Source organism: Neofelis nebulosa, chromosome 3 (genome assembly GCF_028018385.1).
Source record: "Neofelis nebulosa isolate mNeoNeb1 chromosome 3, mNeoNeb1.pri, whole genome shotgun sequence".
Lineage (NCBI taxonomy): Eukaryota > Metazoa > Chordata > Mammalia > Carnivora > Felidae > Neofelis > Neofelis nebulosa.
In genome coordinates, this window is record NC_080784.1 from 165,734,468 (window position 1) to 165,757,500 (window position 23,033).

Consider the following 23,033-nt stretch of genomic DNA (forward strand, 5'->3'; position numbering starts at 1 on the left):
GGATTTTAAGAAGTTATATCTAAAATCCTAAGCTGTGGAATGTCCTGGTAACGAGACACCGAAGATACGTTCAGAAGACAGATAGACTGACAACACTCTAGGAAAAAGTGGTCCTCCCACTTTCCCTGCCATTTTAAGCAGGGGCCCGTAAAAAATATATGTGACCTTTTTAACGACGGCCCAAGACCCTCACGATAAGGTTTCCATAATGACACCACACTGCATCCCTGAGGCGAACAAGGCCACACTGTCCCTTTTTAACATCTCTTCCTTTGCTGACAGACCACTTGGTCACTCAGCACCTGCTCCTGGGTCCCTGATCTCATTTTAGTAAACCAAAAAACAATTCCATCATGGAACTTAATCAAAAACAGAAACTAAGAGCCTACAGTCAAGACCTAGAGAACTTCCACGATCTACCTATGTGAGCTTTAGTGTAACTTTGAAGTCAATGTTGGCACGGGTGTATTTGGCTTAATTCCTTATTCTTTTTTTTTTTTTAATTTTTTTTTTTCAACGTTTTTTTATTTATTTTTGGGACAGAGAGAGACAGAGCATGAACGGGGGAGGGGCAGAGAGAGAGGGAGACACAGAATCGGAAACAGGCTCCAGGCTCCGAGCCATCAGCCCAGAGCCCGACGCGGGGCTCGAACTCACGGACCGCGAGATCGTGACCTGGCTGAAGTCGGACGCTTAACCGACTGCGCCACCCAGGTGCCCCTTAATTCCTTATTCTTAGATATATTTCAGAAAGTGGGAGTTATGAGGTAAATTGTATATTATGTAAAACTGGTTATTTTCATTCTAATGAAAAGAAATGGAGCTCCAGTTTCAGATGGAACCAATCCTTTCTAAAGTCACAGAGAACTAAGGTAATCAAAGTACAGAAGGGAGTAAACCTGTAACCACAGAGAACAGGAGGAGCCCCCAGTGGAGTAAGTTTCCCTATTAAATCCCTGAGAACCAGAAATGGAGTTGATAGGGATTCTAAAAGGTGGGAGGCTGCATCCTAGAATGTGTAAAGGAGGGCTGGGGTTAACTGGCTGGGCCAAAGCTGGGAGGAGAGGGGCTCAGGCTGCAGGAGCCATGGATGGTGGAGGCAGGGTAAGGAGTGGAATGGAGAACTCTGGGAAGAACAAGGGGGCACCCATGTGAAGCAGCTCCACTACCAAGGCCTCTACCCACCCCTCCATTCACTCTGGATTAAAGTGCAGGGAGTCGGCCCACACCAGCTGACTTTTTTCTAAGGAAACAGGATTCACCACAGCTTGTGAAGTCTTCCTCATTCTAGCATCCAGGGGGCCTGTGGCCTACAGACTCATCCTACAGCACAACCTGACAGTCACCCCGGGTCATTCCACCATTGGTTTTTCTAAAGTAATAATGATCTACAGTTTTTATTCATGTGGTTCGATATTAAAAGTGAAGTGGGTGTCAGTTGGGGCTCTTAATTATTTCCACTTTCAAGACATTGATACAGGAAAAGAAGAAAAGGGCGGGGGGGGGGGTGCTTGGTAAAAATAGGGATGGCCACACCCACAAACACTTTTTGCAGGGATGAACTGCAAGGAACCACCTGGCAGGGATCTCCAGGAACCTAAAAACTGTGGCGTAACCTTTATCCCAAATGTCACCTTCCTGAGCCAGAGAAAAGCAAACAAAAAGGAAAACTGTAGACTGCTCTCTTTTTAAAGGAAACAGAAATGTGATCATGCCATGGAAAAATTATGTTTGCTTGTAAACGAAGACACATCCACACAAAAAATCAAAATAGCTGTGCTACAATGGTGGGATTAAGTATACTTTTTGTCTGTTTAAAACCTTTTCACCAACAGACACACTGACAAGATGCTAAATGTCACTCATCATCAGGGAAATACAAATCAAAACTACAATGAGATATCACCTTACGCCGGTCAGAGTGGCTAAAATGAACAAATCAGGAGACTATAGATGCTGGCGAGGATGTGGAGAAATGGGAACTTTCTTGCACTGTTGATGGGAATGTAAACTGGTGCAGCCGCTCTGGAAAACAGTGTGGAGGTTCCTCAAAAAATTAAAAATAGATCTACCCTATGACCCAGCAATAGCACTGCTAGGAATCTACCCAAAGGATACAGGAGTGCTGATACATAGGGGCACTTGTACCCCAATGTTTATAGCAGCACTTTCAACAATGGCCAAATTATGGAAAGAGCCTAAATGTCCATCAACTGACGAATGGATAAAGAAAATGTGGTTTATATATACAATGGAATACTACTTGGCAATGAGAAAGAATGAAATCTGGCCATTTGCAGCAATGTGGATGGAATGAAGGGTATTATGTTTTTGGTTTTTTTGGGTTTTTTTTGTTTTTGTTTTTTAACGTTTATTTATTTTTGAGACAGAGAGAGACAGAGCATGAACGGGGGAGGGGCAGAGAGAGAGAGGGAGACACAGAATCGGAAACAGGCTCCAGGCTCTGAGCCATCTGCCCAGAGCCTGACGTGGGGCTCGAACTCACGGACCGCGAGATCGTGACCTGAGCCGAAGTCGGACGCTTAACCGACTGAGCCACCCAGGCGCCCCGAAGGGTATTATGTTAAGTGAAATAAGTCAGGCAGAGAAAGACAGACACCATATGTTTTCACTCATATGTGGATCTGGAGAAACTTAACAGAAGACCAGGGGGGAGGGGAAAGGGGGAAAAAATGTTACAGAGAAGGAGGGAGACAAACCGGAAGAGACTCTTAAGGACTGAGAACAAATTAAGGGTAGATGGGGGGTGGGGGAGAGGGGAAAGTGGGTGATGGGCATTGAGGAGGGCACCTGTTGGGATGAGCATTGGGTGTTGTATGGAAACCAATTTGACAATAAATTATATTTTAAAAGAACTAAAAAAATAAAACTTCCTTTTCATAACACATTTCATAAAAATAAATGTGAACCAAGATAAGAAAGCAAAAAACTTTCATAATCAAGGTGATACGAATATGAGAAAACTCTTCATTCAGTACCCATATATCAAACACCTGGAAAAGTGTCACCCATTTTTCCTAGGGACACGAAATGTCTTCAAAAGATTCGTATTCTCATGATGTAAACATGGGAACACATACATTCTAATACTGCGTTAAGTGTTTATACTAATGTCCGTGCCTGCAAACAAAATCTAGCTCAAACTAGTTCAAGTAATAAAGGAGAATTCATTAGAAAGATACTGGGGTAGCTCACAAAACCAAAGACCTACAGGAATCAGGATTGCGTCCTTTCAAACCTTCCACCCGAAGAGAAAGAAGCCCTTCTCCCTCCCAAGCTTCAATCTGAAAATCCTGGGAAATTTTATCTGTCGGCCTGGCCTAGGTAACCCGTCGGCCCCTACAACAACTTCTGTGGCCAAAAAGGTAAGGCTGTTATTAGAGAAGGGCTAGGGTCAGGTGGGGGTGGGGAGAGGGGGGAGAGGGGGGAGAGGTGGGAGAGGTGGGAGAGGTGGGAGAGGTGGGAGAGGTGGGAGAGGTGGGAGAGGTGGGAGAGGTGGGAGGGGTGGGAGGGGTGGGAGGGGTGGGAGGGGTGGGAGGGGTGGGAGGGGTGGGAGGGGTGGCAAGATCAGGCCATAGGAGGAACCCTCACTTTGACCCCAATAAAAGGGTATCAGAACTAGTTATGAAAACTGTCCTGTGCTGTGTTAAGTACAAAGAAGGCTATTAAGCAAATTAAGGGGCTCAGAAGATGTACAGCACAGCTGTCAGATGGAAAAGTGGAGAAAAAACACTCCAGGTAAGGGGATGGCAGTGAGTCAGATGTCTTTCAACCCATATATAGGTAGCAGGGATTTTTCAGCAGGGGGCGGAGCTGGAGTGGATTGTTAGGGAATGACGTGTATGATCTACCTGTTCAGTTTTTTGTTTGTGTTTTGTTTTTTAAATGAGACAACGGAAGGTGCGTGAAACCTAGCCAGGAGCAGAGACACATGATACGAAAATCGGTTTGAAAGTGGCTGAAATTGTCAAGTTGATAGGGCAGGAGAGGGCCTGAAATAAGGTGAAGAGGAAAAGTAAAAGAGCCTTCAGCTCAAACTTATCTGGAAATACTCCTTTTTCTTTTTACACCATGCACAGCTACAGTGACGAACAACCCCTAGACTCCAGTATTATATTATCCAACCAGTTACTGTCAGCTGCAAAAAACAGGACTGAACTTAAGACATTTTAAATGACAAAACAAACATTCTCCACCAAATGATTTTTCAAAACAGACACTTAATATAAGAAATTCCATTGCACATAAAGGTTCAAAGCAAGCAAAGCTTGTTTGAACTTTGATATACAAACCAAATCATCACCCACTACCAGCATTCTAAATAGGTTTCCTAGCAATCCAGAGTATTTCTCCCAAGTGCATTCATCTTTTCAGTTCCGTTCTAGTGTTCTGAATTCTTTGGCTTAGCTGCTGGCTATAAATAGGACATTTGGTGATTTGTTTCGACTATGTTCCCTCCCTCAAACGGGAAGAGACAGCACAGAAACCACATTAGAAAAGTACACATTTTAAAGTTCTTTAATCTCCCCTAAGGTATTCCTTATTTTCATGAGGATCAGTATTAGATAGTATAAGCGAGGACCTTACCGGCATATTCGTAGAACCACTCTAAGCATCTCTTACTTGAAAAGGCTTCTTCTTCAGTCTTTATTCTAGTTGAATCATATTTTCTATACATGCTGGAAATTGAGAAAGGAATCTGAAATTATTTAAAGATGCTGAGTTTCTTTTCAGTAGCAGATAGTTTTTACTCTTTTACCCAAACCAGATACCTACTCAATCAGATTCCCAGTATATTTCAAACATTTTACTTCCTGCATTCAGAAGCTTCAGCTTTTATAACTACCGTTTTAAACACGGTCACACCCATAACAGAATTAAACAGTAAACACTTGATACAGGTTCTTCTCTGATTAACAAGTGATCGGTAAGAACTGATTGGATATCCTCCCCTCTACCCCACTAGCCAGAACCAACTACAGAATGATATAGTGAGACACGGTCAGCAACAGCTGAGGTGTTTTCTTCAAGTGATGACCCTAGAACCCACTCATGTCTCTGCATGAAAAGCCTCCTGACTTTCATGTCCTACAAGTCAGGCTGGGCACAGAACACAGTCTAGGGAAGAACCTGTCAGTATTAGACATGTCAAGGGACCATGAAGCAAATAAAAAGAAACATCAAATTATGTCTACACCTCCAGGAAAACACCTCAGGAGAGAGACGTACAGAGGAGCCTTGGTTTCTGCCACTCTCTTGCAACACCCCCCTACCGTGGGGACGGCTAGCATGAGCTGGAGAACTGAGTCGGGAGGCAGGGTGGCTTCCTCCTTCCAACACTGTGACTTGCTGCAGAATTCTCTATTTTATGATGACCTGGGGCTAAGAACCAAGATATTCCCTACCTGGGGAGGGGAATGAAGGAAGGATCCTGAAAATAGTCATTTTAATAGAAAAATGAGGAGCGTATACTTTTTCTTTCTCTCATTTCTATATAAGTTGCCTAAATAGGTGTGTATGTGTGTGCATGTGTGTTGTGTGCATGTGTGTGTGTATATATATATATATATATACATATATATATATGAACATTTATGAATGTAGTTTTATATAGTATATATTGTAAAGATCACACATAATTACTTTTTAGTAAGTATTTACTCATGACCTAGGCATTTATCAGAGTAACTATATGTACCTCTGGTTAGAGATTCTGGGTTTTGATACCAAACATGGCTACAGGGTATTAAGATACTGAAACTGCAAACCACCAGTGTTCTATTTCTTCTAGAAGAGTTAGCCATACTACCCAGAAACAAAGGGGAGTACTGGCCAAGGGTTCAAACGCACAGGTTCAATCCTGGGCCTAAACATTCTTAGCTCACAGTCTGTAACAACACGGAGACCTCCGTATGACGCTGTAATGTCTGAATGGCCTAAGAATACCCCACATAAAAAAGGACAACTGAATACCATTCCGTAAATAAGAGAAAAATACTGACACATGCTACTACATGGATGAACCTCTAAAACGTCATGCTAAGTGACAGAAGCATGACGCATGAAGACCACTCACGTGGAATGCCCAGAAAAGGCCAATCTGTAGAGAGAAGTTGGATGGGTGACTGCAGCGTCTGGGGGCGGGAATGCGGACAGACTGTGAATGGGCATCAGGGATCGCAGTGGGTGGTGGGGACCTTCTAACACTGCTTTGTAGGGACAGCTGCGTAATTCCTAACCACTTCGTAAAAATCACTGAGTTGTACACTTAAAATGGATGAAAGCTATGGTATGTAAATAAACTTGTTTTTCAAAAAAGAGCAAGAGGGAAACTGAGCTAAAGCTACAGACCCCTACGCCCTGGGTGGCCAATGAAATGCTATCAGTAAGAGTACCTCACATCCTTCTGCAACACAGCCACCAGTTTCCAAACTAGCTCCTTCATACTAAGTTCTGTCGGACTGTAGGGAGAAATAACAAGTCTACATACACAGTCACAAAATGCTATGTGATTATCAGAACTTAGTAATTCTTTACACCAAAGGGGCGCCTGGGTGGCTCAGTCAGTTAAGCATCGACTTCGGCTCAGGTCATGATCTCACGGTTCTTGAGTTCGAGCCCCACGTCGGGCTCTGTGCTGTCAGCTCAGAGCCTGGAGCCTGCTTCAGATTCTGTGTCTCCCTCTCTCTCCACCCTTCCCCTGCTGGCATTCTGTCTCTCTCTCAAAAATAAATACAACATTAAAAAATTTTTTAATTAAAAAAAATAATTCTTTACACCAAAGAAGTATCAAGTAACCTGGTTTCCCAAAGCTGAAAATCACTGGTCTACACACTGCTGGTGCTTATCTTCTAAATCACCGCTGTCTTCTTAGAGATCATTTTCTACTCATCTGGGATATGAAGAGTCATATTATTTTCACATTTTCAGAGTCTATCTCTCTATCCTTCCAACAGAGTTGGAACCTATTAAGTATCACAGCAAGAAAAAAAAATGAAAAAATCTCATCTAATCTCCTTGATTTATAGATGTGAATATTCAGGCCCATTAGTGAAGTAACCTACAGGCCAGAATGGAGGAAAATGTAAGAAAAGCAGCAAAGACTAAAATTATGATGTTTGTTCATTGTTAAAAAAAAGAGAGAGAGAGAGAGAATAGGAAAAATGATGTATGAAAATCAAGATGCAATGATAGTCTGAGACGCCTCAAATCAACAAGTCTAATGACTTTTTAGAGTTAGCAAAATTAAACAGTTCACTTGTCAAAAAAAGAATTCGTTTACGTGGTCTTATTTTTTCGCAGTTCCTAACAAATTCTCACTCATCTGAGACTCAACCTCTGCTCGGCTAATACTCCGAGTGGGCTCAGAGCGTTCAGTCCCGGGAGCACTCTCTAGCAACCCAGCCTGGGTCCCTTGCGAAAGCGATTACAGATTCCTGTGGTTGTGTGTCCAGTGAGACCTCTTAAAGGACACACGCATACCAATCCCGCGGTCCTCAACACGCACAGATGGCAAGCCCTTCAAAGGAAAGAAAAACTCTACACAAGTTTTGGTGGATCAATGGACTAAGATAAAACTTCGGTTCCTAAGAACTCAACTTACCTAAGTTTGTTTTCGTTTTAGAAACCCCCATGTGAAAGAAGAATCGCAAGATAATTACACCTTGAAAATACACCTGGCAGAACCAAAACAACATTCCAGTGGAATCTGCGCACGAGCAGACCCACAGAGGGCCGGGTAGGAATGTGCCTCTTTGATACACATCATCCGCTCTGATCTACGACATACCCATCATGTCTACTTTTCTTGGCAGATAAATCATCTCCAGAGGCAGGTCTTCTCTTTTTCCTCGGCGGCATCACTTTACTAAAGCAGTCTGAGGAACTGCAAGACCGCAGGCTTCCTACGAACAGAGAGTCAAAGGGCACAACATCAAGTTTAGCCACATCCTAACATTTCCAAAGAATACCACCACCAAATTAAAAACTTTCACGGCTTGTACTGTAAAGGGTTTAGAGGTTATCTGTAAATGTTATAAGGTGAACAAAAGGTTTTTAGTTCCTCTTTGAGAGAATGTTATAGTCAAGAAATAAACCTTGCAGTGACACAAATAAGTTAACACTGTCCCCACAAAACCACATCAGAAACAGAAGTTATCACAATTTCCATTTACTCTCCAAAAACATTAATATAAATCATCAAAGCTTTCGGTCTCTCTTATTTGTCAACGTTCCTTCAAAAGGAACTGCACTGCTATCTCAATTGCGTATTTCATGAGGCAAGGCCAGATCAACCAGTAACCTTGAATCTAAAATACAAACAGGCACCTCAGTCCCAATACTCTTAAGCTTCAGGGATATCTCATCTTAGAAAAACAGGATTTAGGGGCGCCTGGGTGGCTCAGTCGGTTAAGCGTCTGACTTCGGCTCAGGTCATGATCTCGCGGTTCGTGAGTTCGAGCCCCGCGTCGGGCTCTGTGCTGACAGCTCAGAACCTGGAGCCTGTTTCAGATTCTGTGTCTCCCTCTCTCTCTCTGACCCTCCCCCGTTCATGCTCTGTCTCTTTCTGTCTCAAAAATAAATAAACGTTAAAAAAAAAAATTAGAAAAGAAAAAAGAAAAACAGGATTTAGATTTTTTGGACTCTTGAGCAGAATTTCCATACTAATTTTGAGTTTGTTTCTGCCACTTTCAGTCTGGGTTTTCAGACGCATAACTTTCATTTGGTAAAAGATACTAAACTATAGTAACAACAATCACAACATAGAGCACTTACAGGGACCTCCGTGTGAGCCAGGCCCCGTTCATATGACCTACTGACCTGTTACCTCCAAACAGGCTTATGAAAAGAGAATAACCCTTGTTGCCCATGCAGATGAGAAAACGGAGACAGGGAGTTAAGTGGCAAAACTGGGGTACAAACCCAGACAGTCTCGTTTCAGACTGTCTAAAACCGTTATAAATTAAAATACTTGTATCCATCCTGGCACAGGGGTAATCAGATATGCCATCTGGTTCCCACAATAACCCCAAATGTCAGGCAGGGGAAAGATCATAATCTGTACTTGACATATGGGAAAAACCAAGGCTCACGCAGCCACGTGATTTTCCAAGGTCCCAAAAGTGTTCAGCGGTGTATTCTGGACCCCCATGACTCTCTCCTCCTTCTATCAGCTCCTTGGTGGAAGGCTCTGGGCTCTCACTGAGTCGAGACAAGAGGCAGCATAAGGGGCTAGTGTTTAAATGACCTGCATTCAAGGAGTAAGTTCTGGCTCTTCATCTAACTGTGTGGCTTGGTCAACCGCTACCCTATTCCGGTTCCTCATTTAAGGAGTAAGAACTGTGATACCCACCTCTCCGGATTTCTATGAAGGAAAACATCCATTCAGTGAGTGCCTAGGTGCCAAGTGCTGTGCGTAGACAGATGGCGGGGACATAAAGAAACACGCTCTAACTTCCATACTGGAGGTGTGTGGGCAGTGCTCAGGCTGCATCGCAACCCTGCGATGTAGGTATGATTAGCACCCCATTTTTACATACTAAGAAACTGAAGAAGACAGATTAAGTGACAGCCAGAAAGCGGTAGGCGAAATGGATGACGGAAGCCAAGCAGCTTGGCAGCAAAGTCCAAGCCCTCAGCCGCTATTTTCTGTAGCCGCTGAGGCCATCCAGGCAGAGATGAGAAGCAGGAACTCAGGACACAGCCCTGGGGAGTACGGATGTTTAAGGGTCAGGGAAAGACCCAGACAGGGAGAAAACCTAGGAAAGTATAATGTCCTACAAGCCAGGAAGAGACAGTTTCGGGCCGCGGTCAAGTGCACACAGAGGTCAGCTCAGGGAAGGAGCAAAAGGGACACACCGCAATGGGCAACGAAGCACAGCAGCGTGGGGAGGGCGGGGGCCACACTGCGATAGGCTGCGGAGGGATGCGAGGTGAGGGAGCGAACACAGCGCACACAGACAGCTCCTTCTAGAAAACTGTTCTGTGGGCAGGAAGAGAGTTGTCAATAGCTCATGGTCACAACCACAAGAAGTGCAATCATCAGGACTGGAACCTAAAGCCCAGTTCACAGTGAGGCTTCCACACTGTGCTACGTTCCCAGGAAACACCTTTTCTGTTACAAACCAGGACCACAGCCTGAATGAGGCTTCTACCCAATGCCAGGTCCTGAACAACGCGTGAGCTCGAGGGTCCTGCTTGCTCCTTTAGCACAGAAGCAGACCCCAAACAGGGCTAGAAAGACGACCCTCAGTGGCCCTACTCCAGATCCCAACCAGATCCTGTCCTTGCAAGAATGCAAGCAGGGGGGTTTTCAGAGACACAAGGCGTACCGTGTCTCTCTCTCCCCGACAATAGCAGCAATAACCCAAAGAGAAAGCCAAAGAAAGTGTTGCCCACCACCACACACACCATCTCCCCTATGAAGGGGTGGTCCTGCTTATAAACAACACGGGAGCATACAAAAAGGTCCAAAGAGTTTCAGAGCGACCCAAGCTTTTGGAGACTGCCAACACACAAGAAAAAGATTCATTCTTGTCCGTTAATGCTCTGGGCTGGGGCCTGCAGTACGTAAAAGTACATCCTGCCTAGCTGGAAAGCCTGCCACACTGCTCAGAAATAACAGTCTGTCCAAGAAATAACAAATGTTGGCGAGGATGTGGAGATAAGGGAACCCTTGTGCACTGTTGGTGGGAATGCAAGCTGGTGCAGCCACTGTGGAAAACGGTGTGGAGGTTCCTGAAAAAAATTAAAAACGTAACTACTATATGACTCAGCAATCCCACTTCTGGGTATTCACCCAAGGAAAACAAAAACACTATTTTGAAAAGAATATATGCATGCCTAGGTGTGTTGCAGCACGAATTACAATAGCCCAGAAAGGGAAGCAACCTAAGTGTCCCTCAACAGATGAAGGGATAAAGCAGATGTGTGTACATACACAATGGAATATTATTCAGCCACAAACAATAATGAAATCTTGCCATTTGCAACAACATGGATGGAGCTAGAGAGTATTATGCTAAGCGCAAGAAGTCAGAGAGAGACAAATCCCACCGAATTTCCCTTGTATGTGGAATCTAAAAAATAAAACAAATGAACAAATGAAAAATAACAGACTCATAAAGACAGAGAACAAACTGGTGGCTGCCAGAGGAGAGGTGGGTCGGGGCAAGGTGGGCAAAATAGGTGAAAGGGATTCAGCCGTACAGACTTCCAGTTATAAAATAAGTAAGTCACAGGGATGCAAAGTACAGAATATAGCGAATAATACTGTAATAACCGGGTATGGTGAGAGGCGGTAACAACACTTACCTTGGTGAACGCTGTAACGTACAGAACTGCCAAACCAACATGTTATACACCTGAAACTAATACAACATTGTATATCAACTATAACTTAAAAAAAAGAAAGGAAGGAAGGAAGGAAGAGTAGTCTGTCTTAAACCTTGAGGCTCACTTTCCCCTCCCTGAATGTGTACGTATGAAGAAAAGTCACTTCCTTCCAGTGCGGTCATGGCTTAGTTCTGAGCACCTAGTCTGGCAATAAACTCTCCCCCACACCAGTGTTTGCAGAACACAGAGGAAAATGTACTATCCCCTCAGCCCATGGAACAGCGAACACTATTTAAAATAACGTCTTCACAATATTCGCCAATAAAGGTTAACCCATTCCTTTCTCTCCTACCCGCTTCCTCATAGACAAACAGGTATAATGTCTGGCTTTCACTGAATCCTACTCAACAAGAGCATCATGTTTTGGGGAAACATACAAACATCTTAAGTTAACTAACATTTTCAACTTTCTCTTATTTTCTTCCTCATTTGATGCTTTCTGTGAAAAGGTTTCACAAATCACTTTTCCTCGTGTCCATGTAAAATGCACTCATATTTGAGCCCCAATTTGGCATTTTATTCTTTTATTTATTTAAAATTTTTTCCTTCTAGCCAAGAACTATGGCTTCTGTTCAGATCTCTCTACTCTAATGATCAGCGTAAGTGAGTGGCTACTGTGGGGCCATCTTTCACAAAGAAACAACATCTGTTCACCTTTCCAGCACTCACTGGCTCACTGACCCTTTCAACCCTGCCTCAGAGGAAAGACACATCCAATTCCCATGCCAGGGAAGATACAAAGGACGACACAGCACAGCTTCACAGGTAGAACCCGAGATAGAACCCATAACGACAGTGAAAAGTTTCAGGCTACCTAAAAAGCAATTTTTTAATGCAAGGAAAACAAGTTTACTTGAAATACTTTGCCAACACGAACCAAGTCAACAAAATACACAGAGAGCACACAACTCAAGGCGTATTTGCCCCAATACTGCTCCTCTTCCCCCCAACACGGCTCCAGGGATCCCAGCTGAGCAAGAGCAATAAACTAGGGTTTTTAAGCGCACATTCCAAATACGCCCTGGCTTGCAGGGCCCCGTTTGGTTTACCTGTGCATAGACAGCAGGCAATACAGTGTCTCAGTACAATAATAATAAGATACATACATTATTGAGAATCCAAAAGGAGACTCTCAATAAATACTTGTTAAATAAATATGTTCCTAAAACATGTATAAATCAAATTGTACTTTAAAAAGTCAGTACGTTTCGGGGCACCTGGGGGGCTCAGTCGGTTGAGTGTCTGACTCTTGGTTTCAGCTCAGGTAGTGACCTCACGCTTCTGTGAGAACGAGCCCCGCATCGGGGTCTGTGCTGACAGCGCAGAGCCTGCTTGGGATTCTCTCTCCCTCCCTCCGTCTGCCCCTCCACTGCTCATGTGCACACACACATTCTCTCTCTCAAAATAAATAAACAAGTAAAAAAAAAAAAAAAAAAAAGTCACTACATTTCTTCAGTACCTTTCCAGAGATTTAAAATACTATGAACAGATAACATACCATAATTTCAGATTTTTTTCCCATTCGTCAGGAAAATAAGCACTTCACTTTAAGTCTCCTGGCAAAGTAGGATTTTTTTTAAACAAAAATATTCAAGAATGTCTTCCCTTTAAAATAACTTTGTGATAAGTCTTTTTATAATAAAAATTGTATTTGTTTAAATGAATGTTTTACAAATTTGTATTTATTTGCATCATTATATTTATGCTTTACTCGGAACTTATATCACATAATCTACTTCAATTAAACTTTATCTTTAAAAAAACAAAATAATAAGTAACAAGAACGTTACAAAATGTTTATCTGCTTCAAAGAATGGACTATTTGGGGCACCTGGGTGGCTCAGTTAGTTAAGCATCTGACTGGGGCACCTGGGTGGCTCAGTTAGTTAAGCATCCGACTGCTGATTTCAGCTCATGTCATGATCTCACAGTTGCTGTGATAGAGTCCCACGTCGGGCTCCAAGTAAGAGCTCAGAGTCTGCTCGGAATTCTCTCTCACCCTCTCTCTCTGCCCCTCCCCTGCTCACGCACCCTCTCTCTTTCTCTCAAATAAATAAGCTTTAGAAAACAAAACAAAGAATGGACTATTTTAACACTCTGTAAGTATTTACTTAAACACAATCAATCTGACATTACAGGTAGAGGCAAAATATTATTATTAAAATATCTGGCATTTTAAAGATAACTCTGAAGAACTTTCAAAGTTATGCTCACTAATCTGAGAGGTGTTATTACTGCCCCAATTCTACAGATGAGAAAATTGGCCCACTAGGTTGAGTACCCAAAAGTTCCTACATCAATAAATACTTAACAAAGAAAAGCAACTTCCTGTAGATGAACTTTAAGAAACCCCAAAATTCATCTGAAATGATCAGAGCTGCAAGTTTTCATTCTTTGCCAATCACCCAAGAAAAAGCGGTGATGAAAAAGATTTTAAAGATCTATCTTACATCAGGAGAAATATTTGGCAGATACATATGAAAGAAGAAAAGCCTTCTGATAATCATAATAAAGCAGGAGAAAGAGAAGACTAGTATCAACTAATAATCCCAAGCTAGAATTCTCACTCCTTATAATTATCTTGATGTTCTGGTGTTCAGTCTCAATACTTCTACACTAGATGGACAGTCAGTCTGAAATCTAGCCTGAGATGCTAGGGTCGATATATGATCCTTAGGAAGGCAATGAAAATTGTTTGTATTTTTTACCCCAGGTTATGATTTGAGTTCATTTCTTTTTGGCTTAGTTTTAAAAGAACTTCAGATCACTAAAGTAGATCTAAAGTGATGTAAGTTGTTAAAACAAATGAAATATTCTATTAATTGACCGCATTTTCAAATAAATCAGGTAGTCAATGAATTCTTCCCACATTAAACAATTAGAAATACTGCCAACATTTTTCAACATTTTTTTTTTTAAATATCTGGTCCTAGAAAATCTATTTTAAAGAGAAACTTGAGTTCACCTGTTTGGACCAAGGCCCTTTAATGACTATCCAGCTTGTTGTCTTGATAATAATTTAAATATGTTATTCTTAGTAAACATTATTTAAGTAGGTACACCACTGCCTTTCCCTTTTTGACCTTTTTGTTTGTGGGCCTCAAGAGGCCCATAAAATTAGAGAATTATTCTGACCTTTCCTAACTTAGTAGAAATGCATGTTCCAGTACAAAACTTTCACTGTCTGGGGTGCCTGGGTGGCTCAGTCAGTTAAGCATCTGACTCCTGGTTTCGGCTCAGGTCGTGATCTCACAGTTTCGTGGGTTCAAGCCCCAAGCCGGGCTCCGTACTGGCAGTACAGAGCCTGCTTGGGATTCTCTCTCTCTCTCCCCCTCCTCTCTCTGCCCCTCCCCAACTCACACTGTCTCTGTCTCTCCAAAAATAAACTTTAAAAAATAAAAAACTTAAAAAAATTCCACCATCTAATTTTCCATTTTATTGAGTTTGTTGCATCATAACCTTGTTTCACTTAATAACATTTTACGTGGTTCATTCTGCCACTTCACTACTTTTTATGGAGCTATTTCACCTCACTATTCACTGAAGAATGTCACAAAGACATAGTGATTTAAGTTGATAAATAGATCGTGTTTGAAAACATCTTTCCAGTACCTAATATTTTCTTTCATTTCCTTGAACAGATCATTGAACTACTTGCTTGCTTGAGTGAAACTATCAGGGTCCAAATGTGCAATTTTCATCCTACTACTTAAGACAAAAAAAAAAATTTCCTTCCCTTGGTCTCTAAATATTGACTTCTGACATCTACCTTCTTTGTTACTCATTTTTTTAGTCCTCCCCGTCCACCATTTTTTATTCACTCCTTATAATTCAGATTTGGGGCTACTTGTCCAAGATCAATTCTGTCTGTCTGTCTCTTTTTGGTGGGAGGAAGACTGAAAGCACCAAAGGAAAGTGTTGGAAGAGACAGAGCAGGAAGACACCAGCCTCTTTCACACTTGGTTGGCTCTTCCACATACAGTTTCCGGCAGATACTGCTGAGACCCCGTTGTGCCAAAAGATTCACAGCAGCATTACAATGATTAATGTTCTCGGATTTCCAAACGTTACAGATTTTATGTTGTTTAATTTTTTGAGTATACTCAGGTATGGGAATCACAAGTGATGCTATAACCAAACGGGGAAACGTTAACGAAATGGACTATTCGAAGGAATTACTAATGCTAATTGGCACTGACTGGCACGTCTGGGGTACCAGGCACTGCCCCAGCATGTCACATACCAAGTGTCACACATATCCACTATCCCCAAGGGGGCAAGAGGAGGCACGAGGCCAAACACACTTTCCACTTTCATTTTCTTAATTACAGCTTCCAGTTATTTAATTGCTATATTCAGGTTAAATATTTAGATATAAAATTACTATAGTAACAACATTCATTTAAATCTGAAGTTCAAAGTTAACTGCATAATGTATAGGATTCAGAACTCAGAGGTCTTATTACCCCAGCTAAAGAAGAGACAATCTCCAGGCTATACAAACACAAAAAGCAGTTTTAAATCAAAACTACACTAACTCTTAAGTTTAAAACCTCCTCAGAGCCACCAACATATTATTTTAGAATTGGAGAGAAATGTGCTTTACTACTTAACTATTAAAGCTGGCCCTGAAAATTTTATTTCAGCATTACTTGTAGCAGCCAAGTTAAACACACTTAAATGTATATCAATAGGAGGCTGCAGAAACATATTATGATATATCCATGAACTTTAAAAATGCAGAGACATGAAGGTATAGAACACATGCTTTATAAATGGGCTGCTATGAAGAGATCAAGATATACTGAGTGACAAACACAAGAGGCACATACAAATGTATACAGTATTGGGGGGGAAATATCATCATCTGGGACATAAACATAAGACTGTAAGAGTTACCCCTACAGAGTCAAGAATGGAGTACTAGTGGGGATGAAAGCTGGGGGTAACGAAATGGAACAGAAATTTTCATTTTTTATTTTATACCTTCTTTTTTTAATGTTTATTTATTTTTGAGACAGACAGACAGACAGACAGATGTGACCAGGGAGGGGCAGAGAGAGAGGGAGGGAGACACAGAATCCGAAGCAAGCTCCAGTTGTCAGACCCCGATGTGAACCTCGAACTCACAAACCACGGGACCATGACCTGAGCCGAAATCAGATGCTCAACCACCTGAGCCACCCAGGAGCCCCTATTTTAAATTACCTTTTCGACACTTCTTTTAAAACCATGTGCACACAATGTTTTTAAAATTTATTAATAAGCAAATTGTTTTTGACTGCCCTCGAGTTGATTTGCTGACACAAAAAGATCAGATGAAGGGAGCCTCTGTGGCCTGGCCTTCTAGAACACTCCTGGCACAGACTCTGCTCTCCTTCTCGGACTCCTTGCCCTGGAAGGAGGATTGTCTAATCCAATTAGTGGTCCAGGGAGAAGGAGCTGAGCAGAGCAGCCCAGCCCCCATCTGAACCCCCTCTTCAGACTGACCTGCCGGCAGAAGTTCAGACTCTTCGGGCTGTCATGAAGTGGGGAGTTGGGGGTGAGTGGGGACAACAGGTGTGCTGGCCTGTGCTCATCTAGTTGTGGCAGTGACTGGGTGACTGGGTGTAAGGCTATTTATTTAGTTCAGGTAAAATACTACAACTCCTCTGCATTCTTGCTATATATCTAAGCTGTGTTTTCCAACAAAACTGGTACTTCAATCTCCATCTTGTGTCTAATTTTCAACTGGTTCTAAACCAATGTGGAGGAGAGGGTGGGAGAGCTCTAAATCCCCAAACCTCCAAGGATATACCATTACATGAAAAATGAAAGATGCTGTATAATATGTACAGGTACGATCTCAGATGCTAAATTTTTAGAAGTCCTATAAAAGTATTAATGCACACATAAAAATCTCTGAAAGAACAAACACTGAACAGCATACTGGGGGAAGGCTGGATTGGGAGAAGAGAAGGAAGATTGTCACTTGTCACTCCATTCAGTTTTGTGCTATTCAACATTCACCAACAAGCATGTATTCCTGTATTCCTGTATAATTATAATTACCTGAAAATTACCGTGGTAATTTTCAAAAAATCTAAATACATTTTAATAACTTTTGTTGGAAGTCATAGAAACCATAGAACAAGTGCAAGTTTCTAAACGTTCTGCTTATCAACAGTTTAGACAAGTGGTTCTCAGAGTGTGGTCTCCAGACCAGCTGCATCAGCATCATCTGGGAGCCTGTTAGAAACGCAAACTCTGGGGCCCCAGCCCAAATCTACAGAATCAGAAACCCTGGGGGTGGAGCCTAGCAATCTGTTTTAACAAGCCCTCCCTGGCTGATTATAAGCCAGCTGAAGTTGAAGAACCACAGGACTAGAGAATGGCTCATAATAACTGTTTCAATGTTTCCATTTGTAACTCCTCTGGACCTATACCACCCACCCACCCACACCGCTACCCACCAATCAAATTATCTTTCGTCTCAATTCAACAGGCATTTATGGAATACCTTTCAAACTGCATTACTGTTAAGTTTTTAGTATAAACTAAAGCACTTTAGTAAAGAAACGGTATCGTGAGGCCACTAGGGAGAGTCCCCAGCCTCTTTAAAGGGACTGAAGTACTCTGACATAAACCAGAGACCCACAAAGGAGCTACACCACCGGGAAGGAGCTGCAACATGGTTTCCTTCACACACCCTGAAAAACATCCTCAACCAAGTAGCGACTTGTCAGTGTATTACAACACACATCATTCTCAGCTAGTATTTCTCCTTCGTAACTTTGTATTATGAAGCTTATTTAAAATTAAGTAAAAAAAGAAATAAAATAAAAAAATAATTTAAAAAATTAAATTAAATTAAATTAAGTAGCGTAAGCATTTATACATACCTGTTGGGTGATCGTCTTGGCCAACGTCTTCTGTTAGATTCTGCAAGAAATATGTTCATGATTACCAAGAAATCACATACCATTCAGCAAGTTTTAAAATTCAGTATTTGCATAAACAGCTGGTATCTCAATATCCATAATCTGAATTTTTACCAAATACACTTAAAACAACTACTTTAAACAGTTGGTGGTCTTTAAAAGCTTGACTTACTAGCTTATTAAGGGTATGGTAGATCTTATGAATATTTGCCAGTGTTGAGAGATGAGAGTTCAGCTGGAAGTCTTTAAAAGAAAAAGAAGAAAATTCAGGGTCATTTATTTCCCATGCTGCCAAACAACTGTAAGACAAGAAAACTCAGAAGTGCAGAAAAACAAATGTTTTGATACCACTGAATAGTACCTCGTTAATTTGATACTTACTAAATAAAATTCAACATGCAACTATTGACCTATCTCTTAGAACTAAAGTCTGACAATAAAGTTAAATCCCCAGCCAAATGTTTAAGTTCATGAGATTTTCATGTTCACTTTCTCTTTCTCTTTCCCTTCCCCAGAATTACTGATACAGTATCCAATCAAGCTCCTGGCAAGAAAATAACAGAAAAGCATCTCAGCCATTTGGCGTTTCTTACAATATATTTATTTTGCTGGCTCTTATACAACAGAGAGAGCAAAAATGGAACCGAAGTCCCTCCTCTCCCATCAAGCAAACACAGGCAAATTAAAGGACTGTGCTGCAAGCAGAGTCCATGCGCCCAGAGCCCGAGGATGGAGTCTACAGTCACTCGCACTGCAGAACTGAGAAGCGCCACAGACCCAGGAGGGAAGCACCAGAAACCGCGCTCATAGACGTGTCCAACTCAAAGAACATATCCCGCCCCCCAGCATCTCTGATAATTTCAGGACTACATGCTAAATCATACATACGTCGTAGAATCCGAAACAACATAAAACTTTCAACTGTTAGGCTTGTGAACCTCTAACCTCAAATGCTTCTTTTAAAGTCAAGTATGCTTGCATACATATTGGCGACACAAATGCAAGTTAAAAGTCAATGACTAATTTCACATTTGAAAAAGCATCAAGGAAGTATTTTCATAAAATATCAAGATTTATATTAGCTCCTTTCCCTACTCTATCGTAAAGGCTAGTCTGAAAGTAACCTTGAAAAGATACTGTAACTCCCCAACTTATGCCATTTGGATAAAAAAGAGAACAATCGCCCTTCACGGCACTAGTTCACTTGGGACTTGTATTGGGTGCCAAGAACAGAGCAAACGGCAGACACTACAATACAGCTGTCTGTGCTGGGCTGGACTCTGGGCTGGATTTGGGGCTGCTGCTCCGAGCCTGGGAGGCACGCTGACTTCGCTGCCAGTGTTTAGAGAGCTTTACTTTCTTTTCTCAGTCGTGCCAGGAATCCAGCTCTGGACTGGCCTGCAGAGCAGAGGGGCTGGCAGGCAGCAGGGCCTCTGGCACTCACACGTCACCATCAGGAGCGGCAGGCCACACTTGCACACAAACACGTGGACTGCTCTGACCCACCTGGAGGTGGCCATGGTCTGACACTCACAGCCACTGAGAGCTGCCCAGAATATTTGGCTGAGAGACGATCAGAGCAGGGCCTCAGACTCTAAATGGGCTTCAAATACAGACAAGTGTTAATTGTTTAGCATCTGAATGGTTTAGCCGCACTTAAGGTAAATGATGACATAATGTGGCACAGAATCTTGATTTTCCATCTTAATTAGTACAGTTGCATAGAAAAGGTATAGGAAAGCATTTGGAGCATGTGAACATGTGTGTGTGTTTATTTACTTATGTTTACATTTAATAAACATTGATGGGGTCTCTAAAGCTAGAAGCAACAGCCCTCTTCTGAGCCACAGGAGGCTTTGGGGAGCTTAAACATCCGCAGCCCCCTTGACCCACATCTACCACCACACCATAACGGCCCCTTTTCATACTTGCAATTTAAAAACTGGAGGACAAATGATACATTCCATTACCATCTCCAAATTAAATCCTGAATTAAACTCCTGGCCCCCCCAAAAAAAACAAAAACAAAAAAAAATTAAGGGTCTAGATTCTCTCTTCACTGAGGCCACATGGAGCAGGGAATAGAAAAGGGGGCTTGCCAAAGATCATTCAAGCACTGAGGTTTCCAGACGCGCCCCCCCCATGCTATACTTTTTCCACCCCTCCTGATGTTAATTCAATTGTCAAAATTCACATAAAAGAATCTAAATGAATTAAAATTTCTAAATCCTTCTACACACACACACACACACAGTTCCATACAAAAATCACAGCCAAATAACCACCTTGATTTACAACCTCTCTGTGGAGTCTGAGAGCTAATCTGAATCTCAAGTCTACCAGTTATTTAATCTAAATCTTGATTTTCTCATCTATAAAATGAGATTACAACACCTTGATGTGTCATTCATTCATTACAATGTCTGGACCATATTAAGTGCTCACTAAAAGAGACCAACGATCACTACATTTGCTGATATCATTTTCCAAATCACACTTCTATCTAAAATGGTCTCTAATTCCCATAGGTCCAAGTCAAGCCCCACCACAGAAACTCCACAAAGTTGGAGCTCCCTCTGTGATTGAGGCATGTGGCCCAGTATATCGTTACAGCCTGTGATGGCCTTTCTGTATTCACACACCGCCAACTGATGTCCACGATGATGGTTAAAGATAATCTCAACACAGTGGAAAAAATATACAAGACCGTTTAAGACCAGGTTCTAGATACAAAGTTTCACTTCACCGGCAAGGAGAATAACAAGGCTTATTTCCCAAATCACATAACATAGTCAGCAATTCTCCATTTCCATATCCACTATCATCACTTCACCGAAAGGAAAAAGAAAAGGAAACAGCAACACACATAATTTTACTTTAGCTTCACCAAGGTAAGAAGCAGCTAAGGAGGTGGCACAAATTCAGTGGAAAAAAAAGACAAAAATGGCATTAAAAGATAAATCCACAAAGGTTAACACATATTGAATTTATGGTTCATCTGTTCAGTGCTCAGGGCAAGTAATAGACCTTGAAATCTAAAATAGATTTCACATCCTTAAGGAATAGATGTTAAGGCTAAAGATCAAATGCTTTACACAGAATGTATTTAGGAAAGCACTAACTGATTCATAAAAATTTCCTTCTGCTCATATTTCAATTCCAAAGGATAAATGCCAGGTTAAGTCACCTTTATTCCAGGACCACATGGCTCTCCACAGTGAAGCAGTGACTGGGTGTCACTCTCCTGTGTGACATGCAAACCCTAGGTTCTGTATTAAAAGCAAAACTGGCTCTGCAAAAAGGCACAGCCTGCTTGATAAACAGCTTGCCCAAATTATCTTCTGGGTATTCTGGGTATTCTTAAAACGATCAACAAATGTTGACTGGGCATAAAGCTCCCTGGTTTTTTGTTTGTTTTGCAATTACCATTTGGCATGACCTACATAATGGAAAAGAAAAGAATGCCACTGAGGGGAGGTCAAAGTCCGTGTCCCCAAAGTCCCCTGGGTTTAGAGTTCCACAATATAGACAGGGACATAAATACTAGGAATGAAACAATTATGTGAGTTCAGACAAATGACCATCAGCAACAAGAATCAAATTTAAAAATGAACAGCCCTTATAGGAGTTTACTTCCAGAAAAGGATCAGACACAAATTAAACACTTAAAAATCAAATCCTTTCCTTCATACCATCCTCACTTGTAAAATATAGCTGGGAGATGATCCCCATTGTAATAGCAACAAAAAGCAATAATACCTACAGGAAGAAACTAATATGTAACATACAAATGAAAAAAAAAAAAAAAAAAAAACAATAAAAGTTTACCGAAAGACCTAAATGTAGAGACATGACACTCCTGGAATGGAAAGACTCAGTATTGTAAAGCAATCACTTCCCCTTTGCACTAAACTACAAATTAAATGTAATCAAATTCCTATTCTTCCTGCCTCCCAGATCTCCACCCCAAAAGAGGTGGAGAAAAGGAAGGGACTCGGGCAGATTGATTCTAAAGTTCATCTGAAAGAACAAACATGTTGGCCTTGCCAAGAAATTGTTGAAAAAAAGAAGAATGAGGGAGAACCTGCCCTATCAGATGTCAAAACAGAGTATAATAAAACAGAGGTTGGTAAGCTCTTTGTAGAGAGCCGGATAGTAAATATTTGTAGGTTTGTGGGCTATGCAATCTCTGTTGCAACTACGGTGCCACGGTAGCTCAAAGCAGCCATAAATATATAAACAAAGGAGTGTAGCTGTGTTCCAATAAAACTTTATAAAAACTAAGTGGTAGCCCAAATTGGCCTGTGGGCCACAGTTCGCCCATGCTTGGTATAAAGGTACAACAATTATAATAGACAGGTACATGTGCAAGAAGACAAATCAGTGAAGACCACTGATGAACATATGTGCGTGTCTATAAACACACATACTAATTAACATATGATAAAACAGCATTTCAAATAAATGAGGAAGAGCTAACCATTCGGTAGAGGGGCAACTAGCTAGCAGGTGGAACAAATTAAAGTTCACTCCAACCTCACCCAAAAGTTACATACAGATAGAAGGGGAAGGCACTCAAGGCAAAAGAAAAGCCCTTATCTTGGGCTCCGGGTTCTGCTCTCACTCTACCCACCTCTCCAATCTCATCTCCTCCCTGGTGCCTGGGTGGCTCAGTTGGCTAAGCAATCTCATCTCCTC

The 23,033-nt window shown here is 41.7% G+C and overlaps 1 protein-coding gene across 11 annotated transcripts in view; it reads right to left on the reverse strand.

Moving 5' to 3' along the window:
• The window catches only part of DCUN1D4 (defective in cullin neddylation 1 domain containing 4), an 87,145-nt gene that overhangs the window by 38,476 nt on the left and 25,636 nt on the right, over nucleotides 1-23,033 (reverse strand). For all 11 annotated transcript variants that reach the window (XM_058722618.1, XM_058722616.1, XM_058722617.1 and 8 more), the window contains 4 exons: nucleotides 18,508-18,578; nucleotides 18,297-18,336; nucleotides 7,811-7,925; nucleotides 4,609-4,700 (listed from right to left, as the gene is read on the reverse strand). In XM_058722618.1, the coding sequence (XP_058578601.1) occupies nucleotides 4,609-4,700; nucleotides 7,811-7,925; nucleotides 18,297-18,336; nucleotides 18,508-18,578 (318 nt within the window). The remainder of the gene's footprint in view (nucleotides 1-4,608; nucleotides 4,701-7,810; nucleotides 7,926-18,296; nucleotides 18,337-18,507; nucleotides 18,579-23,033) is intronic.